General features: G+C 47.0%; 1 protein-coding gene across 4 annotated transcripts in view; it reads left to right on the top strand.

Annotated features, from left to right (window-relative positions):
• Window positions 1-321: 321 nt before the first annotated feature.
• LOC133111861 (puratrophin-1-like) overlaps window positions 322-11,497 on the top strand; it is a 55,833-nt gene continuing 44,657 nt past the window's right edge. For all 4 annotated transcript variants that reach the window (XM_061222490.1, XM_061222489.1, XM_061222488.1 and 1 more), the window contains exons 1-2: window positions 322-439; window positions 10,664-10,861. In XM_061222490.1, the coding sequence (XP_061078474.1) occupies window positions 437-439; window positions 10,664-10,861 (201 nt within the window). In that variant the 5' untranslated portion in view covers window positions 322-436. The remainder of the gene's footprint in view (window positions 440-10,663; window positions 10,862-11,497) is intronic.

Below are 11,497 nucleotides of genomic sequence, written 5' to 3'. Positions count from 1 at the left end.
GTCAGAATTTTACGAATGAAAACTGAACTGTGACTACATGTGGCAGTTTAAATAACGAGAGCAAGTAGTGTTTACATGTTGAAATGAAAAAGTCTGCCACACCGGGGGGAGTCTCGAGTTTCCTTTGCGCACGGTTTCCCTCCCATGCGCAGACAGAGGCGCGTTCGATTCGTCCGTCGGCGGCCCCCCTTCCGGGGCCCCGGCCAGCCGCATGTGGAGAGGGAGGGGCCCCGGGGCCGGGGCAGGGACGGGGGACGGGCCGGGGGTGGGGCCATCCTCGTGAGCTGTGCTGCAGTGTTACTCAGCAATGCCCTCTCCAAACCGGAGCCCTGCAGCGTGAGGAGAGGCTGAGCGCAGTCTGGAATACGGCGAGCGGGGAGGAAAATGCTTCAGCCCGGGAGAACCCGCCGCAGAACTGGGGCTCGGACACCGCACAATGGTGAGTCCCGCCGCGGCCGGGCTGAGTTTCCGAGTCCCTGCGGGGGAGCGCACGCCTCTCTGGGACGAGGTGTTAATGGACTCACCTCAACGGGAGCCGGGGGGTGGGGGTGGCTCTCCCAGCGCTGAGGTGTTGCTGGTTGTGTGTTTAGCGCTGGTGGCGGTAGGGAGAGGCCAGCAGCGGTGTTGTCTCTCAGAGTTAAGAGCGCGGTCCGGGCAGTGAGAGAACACCCAGGACGCAGTTTGAGAGTGAGTGTCCGTGCACACACAGGGAAGCAGGGCAGCGTTTGAGCTGCAGGGCTGTGTGTTCAGGGACGTGGGGGTCTAGCCCTCGTCCTCTGGCCCCGGTGGGGACCCTGCTCCAGGAGCCCTCTTTCACGCAGCTGTTTGGGGGATAGCGTTACGCTCTGGGCCCCTCTGGGAGAGACGGTCAGACGCAGGGAGCGTGTGTGTGATCCTCAGCGCTGCCCAACACGTCGGCCGGGAACTCAGCGCTGCCCAAAGTGCGGGGAACAGTCATTTCCCGATTTATGTGCGGATAAAAAGTCGGAAGAAACCCAGCATTCCCGTTTAAGAGAAACAGATGGGCATTTTCCTCTCGTGAGAGGCTTTGATTGTTCCGCTGAACTGCGGGAATGTAAAACTGCTGTTGAAGGACAGAAAGAGCTCTTATCCAGATACGTCCATCTGCATAAAGGTTGGAATACATTACATTTTTACATTCGGCATATTCGGTTCAATATATGCCACATTAATTTGGCTCTCGGTCTGGACTGAGGGGGGGGGTGAAAAGATTAGATTTTAGAAGTCGGTTGCATTTTATGCAAATGTAAATCTGTCTGCGTGTTCACTGCAAGCAGAGGAAGTCAGAAATATGTCTAATCTAAAAGCCTGGAGCCTGCCTCAATTGTCTCGAATCTGTAACAGACTGAACTGAAGGTAACTCAAAACAAATGCTGAGGCAAACTGAAAGCGGCCTCTCTTTCAGAGCTGGTCCTGTTACTCACGGTGCAGTCATCCCTATACATTTCTCTTCTGTAGGAAGATCTTTGCCTAGCTAATTTGGCAGTGACCCCCACATAGAGGGATCAGGGCTTTTTGCCAGCTCTGTAGTTATCTGTCAGCCGTTTGCTCAATTCCTCCTTTTCTCTTTTATCTTTGATAAGGTATTATAGGAAAAACATTTCCTCCGTGCACATGTTTGATCTTGTGATGTGAAAAACGTGTAAAACTTTAACTCCTGATGTGCTCCCAGCTGGTCTACGTGTGTAGGGAGGACGGTGGAGTATTGACGTTACCTCGCGGTTTTCTCACACAGGCAAGGCATCGTTGGGGATTAATACTGCGGTTCAGGCCTAACATCTCCCCGCCGTTTACACTGCAGAGGTTTTGATTGTTCTGCAGGAGCCTACGTGTGTCTGACAGTGAAGCCTACGTGTGTCTTACAGTGAAGCGCTCTGGTGTTTATTGTGTTGAGGGAAGAGAAACACTCACTGTCTGAGCGTGGACTGAACCCACCGGCGCTGTAGGTGAAGCTTAATTGCATCTGCATGTGGGGCTACAGGGTAAAATATTCCTTCTGCTAGGAAACCGCATGAGGCAAAGCCGTGCTGCCCCCAGCATTCAGAATAGGCTGGAGCAATTTGTGCAGTCTTTAAATCATGCAAGTTAAGTCATTCTTACATTTTTCATCATCAAGTCTCATTATGAAGCTGAAGTTTTCTGTGGAGGGGTGGGGGGAGCATGCCACTTCACCACTTAAACTTAAGGACAGATTAATGCTTATCGTATACGTGGGATTTAGCCAGGCTGACTAGTGTAGCAATGGGTCTCAATGGGTAGTAAATGGGTCTTGCTTATCATTTGGTAGCAATCTGTCAAGAGTCTAGAGGCCAAGCAGTGCGTCATTAATTGCACTCATATGATCTAATTGGCATCTCTCTTTGTGCAATATGGTATTTGGTCATAAAATCACGGTAACGTACCGTTCGTCTCTCAGGTGCGATCAGGAGCAGGAACAGTAATGTAGTATAATTGAGCGTTCACACACATGGTCATAATAAAGATAAGACTAAGCACTTTGGAGACTGAAGTCTAAACTTATAAACTTAACATTGCTGTGCAGTTGCGCAAACTAACGCGAGCCACCACTTTGTAAGAATGCCTCATTTCCACCTTTTAATGTTTAAAATAAGTGCTCTAAATGCACAAAATTGGTGCGCAGAATTATTTTTAAATTATGCTTTGAACCATTTGCATTTTGCGGCAGACTAATGCTTCAAGTTTTACATGCAAGCCAACGACACAATGAAAAAAAAGAACATGATTCACACCTCAACATCCCCTCCCTCACTTCAAACCGCACAAGACTGGGGAAAGTGGGATGGAAGTGGAAGTCTATTGTATTGTGCTCGTCATTTGATGCAGTGGAGGTATAATTAACCATACCACATCAAACGGCCACACTAACACACTGACTCACTAACCCCCTTGTGTACCAGTGCCACCAAATAGGCAGAGGAGATTCTGTTTATAGAAGTGCGCTTCCGTTGGCAGCCAGGGTAATGTGCAGCTTAAAGTAGAATATTATGTCTGGAAAACAACTGCAAAATGAAAACAATAAAATCTTTTTTGGGAGGTCAATATTGTGATTTTTCAGCATACAGTCATTCTTAAGTATCGATTACTTCATAGGATAGGATTCTTAAAAATGTTTTTCTTCTGAATAATCAAAAGTACATTACGCCGTCCCTCTCGATCTCTTGTTTTAGCGCAGATACCAATCTGAAAGCTTCAGCAGGAAATCAGCTCTCTAAATAGCAGAGTGCTCCATTGGCAAAGGAGAGGTAAAATGGAGGCTGAACACCCCACCCAGCCCTTTGCTTCAGTGGTTGTAAACGGCTCATATTTCAGTCCTCTGCTCTGACTCATTAAAATCTGTAAACTATTCTCAAAGGGGTGAAAAAACACGTCTGCAGCCACAGATAAGAGTTGTTATCTTATGACAGGTAGAGAGAACTTTTTTTTTTTTTTAGCCCTAGAACTTTTTTTGCTATACTTCTCTGAACTAATTTTAGCTTATTTTTATACTTCATTTCATTCTCTTCCGTGACAACAGCAGTGTAACTGAATTTAGCGGAATGACCGTAGTTATGGAAATAAGGATAGCCTTATTATAGCTCAAAAATAGCCTCATTTTTATCGATAGCTGCTGGACCGGTATGGCAGTAACACAGGCTGAGATCTGTCGCTGGGTGATCTGGGTCTGACCTTGCAGTAGTGTGAGAAAGACACAAAGAAATGTGTGGGGTCATTGTGAACCATAAAAAAGGTGTAGGGTTCTCCCCATTATTGATAGACTAACCAGAAACTAATCCCTCTTTTTCCCTGAACAGAGAGCCTGGGAATTCAAACAATATTATGTTGGTTTGGGCAGTCATGAATGGGAGCACATGTAAAAGGTCACCGAACAGTAGGGCTGCCAATCATTCCTGGATACGAAACTACGCCCTGCTTAATCTCACCGGTCTTCGCCTGCGACCGGCCTAGGAACCTTTTTCCAGAGATGGCGGTAGTCAAAGCAGACTGCTTTGCTTTGCTTTGCAGACTCATCAGGCGGCACCAAACTCAAGGTCATTGCGCTGGTCTTCTCTTCTCCGCACGGGTATGATAAATGGCCGCTTTTGTTTTTGATATGGTTTTATGTGACCGCAGCCTGCCTCCCTGGCCGTGTGGCGTAGGAGAGAGAGGGAAACACCGGCGGTCGTATAGTCCTGACTGCTGACTGACACCACTCTGACACCTGGGTATCAGCAGGGAGCTCTACAGGGGCTGTTGTGTTTTAAGTGTTTCCCACATGGTGTGAAATGCTACTGGAATAATGGGAACAAAGAGGCATGGAAGGGCAGGAGAGGACAGGGAAGGTGACCCTGCCAGGAATTGGCTATTTTCCCACTATCTTTAGTTATCTCTATTCACCAGAGAATTCATGCCATTTAGCTTATTTCTTGTCAGTGCATGTCATTTTATCTCTATTATGACTGAGGATTTCCAACACAAAAAGCAGGCCTACTTCTTTTGAAAGTAACATTGAGTGAACCGTGCTTTTAAATAATCTGAATTCATTATTTATTATGTAAGTATTTAAACACGATTCTTTGGGGTGCCCAATCTACATTTTACCCACAGCTGGTCTGGACGGTGTTGCGTTTATTTTTATTGTGCCGTTTCTGATGGAGGTGAACAGTATTTATTGGTTAACTTGGAGTTCGTTTAACAATGAACAATTGGCCAGGGTCTACAGAGGAAATGCAGCTGAACTCTGCCAGATCTGGAGACGGATCCCGGAGCCATTTTCCCCCTGCGTCTGACTCACCAAAGTGTCCACAGCTGTAACAGCAGCTAGGCCAGCGGCGTGCTCTGAGCTGTGTCTCTCAGCCCTCTCCCCTCACGCGCGCGTCTCAAACTCCGGCACTGGGAACCTGATCCCAGCCCATCCTGGTGGAGTACACGACTTCAGACTGCAAACCGCCATGCAAAACGCGTCCATTTTAATATATTTGCCTGTCTGCGTTGCTAAACAGTTCCTGTAAACGGTTCTGCACAGAGAAATATGACGTGTTTTAGCGAATACTGATATGCAGATGTTATTTTCTCCTGTCCTGACCTGTATTCTGTATTTAAATGTTACCTGGTTTTTGTCCGTAGGGGGAAGATGTAGAAATATCACTTTTCTTTTGTAAAAGCTAAAACTTTGGAGGTATGGATGGTCAACATCTGCATCATCTTTCAAGAAACAATATTAGTGACAAGTTGGAGACATGAGTACCCTGGAGTGGCCCCTGTGGGCCCGGTCTCACAATGTCCCCTGGGCCCCGACTGCTCCTGTTGGTGTTGGTGGCTGTATGCTACAGTTTGCTGAGGAGGCTCTTTCCTTTAATACATGCAAAAGCATGACCACACCCACCACACTTAATATATTTGTGCACCTGCATTCAGTGCACACAGTGTGATAAGAGCAGAGGCTGCTGGGTATTTAACAATGGCTGCTATGAATGATTAACCAATCACCATTCATGGGGCTGACAAAGGACAGGGACGGTTGCGTTGAGGGTCTCTGCTGTTGTGTGTTTCTGATTATAGCCGAGCTGAGGTTCTGTCTAAAGTGTAGTAAACAAGTTAACATCAGTCTGCCGACTTTTTGATTAGCTTTGATCATGTAATCATCCGTAATGAACTCAGTCTGAAATTACGGTAAGATTAGTAAATAAAATAGTTAATTAAATTACAACTTATATTCTTCAAAATAAAGACAATGATCTTTGAGTTATGTTTACGGAGACAGAGTCTTTTCATGTCGCGGGACTGTGCAGTTAAACCGCATTACTGATTTAGTCATAGTGTGTAGCGTTGGGGAATTTCACATTTGGACAACACGAGACATTTCTCTGGGGCTTTGCATGCGTTGCTTTGTGCGCTGGAAACAGCCCTTGCCAGCATGTTCGGGACGTTGTCCATGTACGATGTGAGATGTAAACAGTGCAGAAAGCAATGCTTGGACAGTGTTTGGGTGTTCTTACCAGCAGGACTCAGTTTGAGCGAATGGGGAATGACTGCTGGCTCCAGACCCATTCTCTGTGGCTTGTTGCATCGGTGGAATCTCTGGCAGCTTGCTGACTGCCCTGGCATTCGTTGGGGCTAACATTAGTCATGCAGTTAAAGGAACTGGACTGGTCAGTAGTGCTCACGAGATCATAGTGTAACAAGTATTGTGCTCATGGCTCTGTTGTTTGCAATCCTCTCTTTCCTCCTGGTCTGCCAGCATTTAGACATTGCTGGTGTTTTCCAGCAGAAGGTCTGTAGCGTAGTGGTTAAGGTAAATGACTGGGACAGGCAGGGTTAGAGGTTTGAATCCCAGTGTAGCCACAATAAGATCTGTACAGCCGTTGTAAGCCTGCATTGCTCCAGGGGAGGATTGTCTCCTGCTTAGTCTAATCAACTGTATGTCGCTCTGGATGAGAGCGTCTGCCAAATGCCAATAATGTAAGGTCTCAGTGCATGAAGTAAGGCACAGAGGCTCCATTTATCTACTGGTCCTCCATTTCAGGAACACTATATTTACATATGCAGCAGAGACTTGATTTACTGTAAAATAATAAAATCTTTATCCTGAAACATTGTCTGGAAAGGCTGTTCCTAGTGTGTGTGAATTGAATCATTGTTATTGTCTAAAGGTTAATGCGCTGGCTATGCTGTAAAATACATTACACTGTTATAGACTGAAATATCTGCTGCTGTGGCACCTCCACACTGTAGTAAACGCTTTCTCTCGACACGTTACCGTCTGCGTTGTAAAGAAAATGGATGCCAAAAGACTGCTTGCAGTGATGATGAAAAGCTTTTTACTAATCCTGTTTATGTGTTACCCAAAGGATGGCCTGTATTGATTATCAATTGAACTGAATGTAACCAGGAAAGATGGAATTAGCCATCTAATGTAATGGACATCTTGTAATTTACAGCTTGCCCTGTAGATTGGACACGCATATGACTCACTGCACAGCATTTCTCACCAGAAGCGGTCGTACGTAGCCATTGGTGCTGCTGTTTGGCACTTTGAGAAGCAGCCTGCCGAAACAGGTCTTGCAAGACACACAACTCACTCTCTCATAAGCAGCAGTGCTGTGTTTACCCTGTAGGCATGGCTACAGTTCTTTATTAGATGATGGTATTGTAGACGTTGCCCAGAATTTATAAGTACTGTATTCTTGAGTAAGAAGGCCAGGGCAGCCTGGCTGGTCTCCTGGGCTTTACCAGGATGTCTCCCACAAAAGGCCTACGCGAAATGCTACAATTCTTCATCTGAACGCGCTGTTGTCAACTGACAATATTACAAGTAATTGGTGGATATTAGGTGAGTTAAGCGGAATCAAATTCAGACGTTGAGCATAGATATCCTTGTTATGACCAGCTCTGGAAAATATTAAAATTGTTCCTTGGATAATCAAGGGAAACTTGGGCAGCTTTGCTCCTCTACTCAACTGAATATTTTGGATGAGAAACAGTGTATTGATTTCTCTTTCCTGTGCAATTAAGGTGAAAGGCCTTTTCTGGACCGAGTGATTTTACAGCTCTAGAGCTGCAGAGAGTGGCATTTTTAAGAGACCAACATCTGCATAATGGTTTGTCTCTAAACGTATGAAAATGTTAAACTTGTTCTATATTTAATAAAATGTTTAATTTGTTCATCGACAACGTCATTGTACCATCGCCTGGAATACACAAAAACATCTTTAAAGGATTTGTTCATAACAACAGCTTGTGAATGTAATTATGCGAGTTTAAACAAAAAATCCTGGGTAATACGAGAGAACAGAGCCTTAAATACGTCTGCAGTTAGTCCATTGTTTGTGTCGAGTATATTGTGTATACGTGTTTATCGATTGGCTCAGCGAGGACTTGTGGCGAGCATTTCAGATCTGTCTCTTTAGCTAGAACCGAGCGTTAACGATCATTCTCTTCGGTCAGGATGGAAATAAGACCTAATCCCTGGAGGACTGTGGTCTGCATGTGTGGCCCTTCTGAGTGAGATGGATGCCTTGTAGGCACCCACTTTGGAGCAGTCAGGGCCCAGGGGACATTGTGAGACTGGGCCCCCCAGGGGCCGCTCCAGGGTGCTGTTGGCCATTTCACACTGGAAGATGAACGCCTGCACTTTCCTAGAGAGTTATATACCTGCTGAATAAGCCATGTTTTTATCTTTCCTGGCTTCTTTAATCACATTCATTTGTAAAAGCCTGGTGGTTAAATGGCAGGCTACTTTAATAATGGAAGAACTGGTATTATCATCCATCTTGAAAATGAAACGGTATTTCTTATCAGTCTCTCTGTTCAGCCAGTGCACAAGGGCAATAGGAGCCTCGTGTCTTTTTCCATCAAGGGTATCATCCGATCAGTCTCCAGTCCTGAGCAGCAGTCCTTGGACTTGAAATGTCAATGGCAGCAGCACGACATGAATGGGGAGAGAGGGAGGAAGTGAAAGGTGGACCGGAATAACTTTATTAAAGTGTGCTGAGATCCCCTGGCAGCATCAAAGAGCAGACGGACGGGAGCGGGGGCGGGCGGGAGCGGGGGCGGGGGCGGGCGGGCTTGCCCAGGGGTCGTGGAGCAGTCAGGGGCGCTGTGCTGGAACACGGAGTCTGCATGGGGCACACCTGCACGGGAGAAGCGCCGGTCTGTTCCTGCTCTCTCTCTCTTCACCTCCCCCTCCTCCTCCTCCTCCTCCTCCTCCTCCTCTCTCAGGAGGAGGAAGCAGCGGTGGTATCGGGGTCTGTAACCTGGTCTCCCTGGGAACAGACCGCAGCCCACCCATTCATAGTACACCATCTGAAATAATACAGGCCAATGATAAATTGCAGCCTCTGAAAAAAAAAAAAAAAAAAGGAAGAAAAAGAAAAAAAGTGATATTGGATCACTGCGCTGACCGGGCTTAAACTACTTCCTGCAATTACACAAAGAAAACATCTTTTCTGCCCAGCGCCAGAGAGCCCATTCTTACTATCTGGTGTGTGTGTGTGTGTGTGTGTGTGTGTGTGTGTGTGTGTGTGTGTGTGTGTGTGTGTGTGTGTGTGTGTGTGTGTGTGTGTGTGTGTGTGTGTGTGTGTGTGTGTGTGTGTGTGTGTGTGTGTGTGTGTGTGTGTGTGTGTGTGTGTGTGTGTGTGTGTGTGTGTGTTAGCCATTATTATAATTAAGCCGAGATTTCCACTGACGGCTGTTTATTGACACGAGCTCTGCTGCAGGCTGTGATTGATCTCCGATACAAAAAAAAACCGTGATTGATTGTAACATACTTTCATTTAGTTCTGTGAGCGTCAGATAAGACAATGAAGGCTTTTGTTCTTTATTTAACTGTTTCTGTGGGGTCTATCCATGTATTTTTATTTTTTAAATGTACTGGGTTCTCATGTTTTTATGGATCTGAATTTTCCTCACAGCGGTATGTGAGAGTCTATTCTGGCTGCTACAATGCTGCCCTGTGCTGAGCAGAACACTTGTGTAAACAGGACACTTGTCGTACCTTAATTGAAAAGTAAATTTATATTGGGGAACTATTTCCATTTCAGTATTGTATTCCCATTATTCCTTTATTAGATACAATAACTTATAGTAAATGTGTGCCATTTGACACGTTCAGGCTTTACCACTGTGGAAAGTCCTTCCTGTTAAATGTTTACATTCAATTTTGGCTAGATTAGTAGCTGAACTACACGACGACATAAATTGCAGATATTATCAAGTGGGTGTTCAGCATGTTGATTCTAGCCCCGTATGTGTGGGGTCACGGTTTTAAAATTTGGATAACAGATGCCATACTGAAACAAGATATTTATTATTCAGAGCTTTAAGACTATTTTATTTATTTTTTGAACATACACACAATGTAAGAAGCACTAGAAATATCAGTGTTTGATGCACTGATATGCATACACTGGGACAGTATAGAGACCGGATGCAGAGGGAGTAATGTCCTGTAGCCATGTTTGAGTATAATGTTTTGTTGCTGTTTGAGTAGAATAATTTGTAGCAGTGGTTAAGTGCTGTAATGTTTGTAGCAGTGGTTGAGTGCTGTAATATCTGTTAGTGTTTGAGTGCTGTAATATTTGTCAGTGTTTCAGTGCTGTAATATTTGTTACCCTGTTTGAGTGCTGTAATGTTTCTAGCAGTGATTGAGTGTTGTATGTGTGAAGGTTTGCACTCTCAGTCGCTGCTGTTCCTGCGGTTGTTTGGCTGCATCTGGCCGGTCTGCAGGAGGGCCTGTGAGGGCCATGCTGGAGAATGCTCACAGACAGCTGAACCTGTCATTGGGTTACTGCAGCGTCCCGGGGGAGGGCCTGTATTTAGGGCAGAGTGTAACCGCACGCCTCGCAGTCTGGCCTAATTCAAAGGCAGAGGGGGTACGTGGTGCGCGGCTTGTGTGAAGCCCTGGCCTTGTGTTCCTGGGCCCGGCCGGGGCTAATATCTCCAGCAGGCCTCAGACTCCTGCTCCTGCTGCTCCCGGTGGAGTCGCGTTTCACACAGGGGGCCGGCTTTCTGCCACCAGCCAATTAGACCTGCTTCTGTGAGAGCGGCCATTTTGTCTGCGCTGTGTGTGCGTGCTGTGTTTTGGGAGACGTGGGTGTGGGGCGGTGCTGACGTGCGCTCTCTCTCTCTGGTGCGTCCCGCGCAGGACTCTAAATCCCTGGACAGCTGCATCCAGAACGCCCTGGCAGCGCTCTTTCCGCCCTTCGAGGCCACCGCTGCCACCGTGCTCTGCCAGGTGCTGGACGTGGTGGAGAGCGCATACCACGGGGACGGGCTGCGCTACCTCATCGACTTCCTGGTGCCGTCCAAACACATCCTGCAGTGCATTCAGCAGGACGCCTGCGTGAGTACTACCCCCAACCCCCTACTGCTGCAAACCTCTACCCCCCACCGCCCCAACCCCCATCCCCCCACTGCCCATACCCCCTACTGCCCCAAACCTCTACCCCCCACCGCCTCAACCCCCATCCCCCCACTGCCCATACCCCCTACTGCCCCAAACCTCTACCCCCCACCGCCTCAACCCCCATCCCCCCACTGCCCATACCCCCCACCCTCTACCCCCAGCCGCCCCAACCCCTGACCCCCATCCCCCGACAGTGTACTGCACCGAGGCCAGGAACATGGCCTTGTCCAATGTCAAGACTGACATTTAAAAAATAAATGAAATAGAACAGACCTGGTGTAATTGAAACCGCTTCTTATTTTAGTTATTGAAGAAAGTTATCCCATACTGGTGTAAAATCGTCAGTTAAAATGTCTCTCTACCCCCCAGTTCTCCACACTTTCGTCATTGTGACCTCCCCCTCCCCCCCTCCACCTGGAGCTTTGTATACTGGCCATTTGACTGTGAGAGGGTTTGCCCATAGACTGCAGTTGTAGTAGCCGGAGCAGAGATGGTTAATGCGTGTTTACATTGCAAGAGTGAGGCCACAGCAGAAACCTCCCTATGTGTTACTAAGCTGAAACATGGGCTAGA

This window comes from Conger conger, chromosome 15 (genome assembly GCF_963514075.1).
Source record: "Conger conger chromosome 15, fConCon1.1, whole genome shotgun sequence".
Taxonomy (NCBI): domain Eukaryota; kingdom Metazoa; phylum Chordata; class Actinopteri; order Anguilliformes; family Congridae; genus Conger; species Conger conger.
The sequence above is the reverse complement of the archived record's forward strand: the minus strand, read 5'-3'. Positions and strand labels throughout refer to the sequence as shown.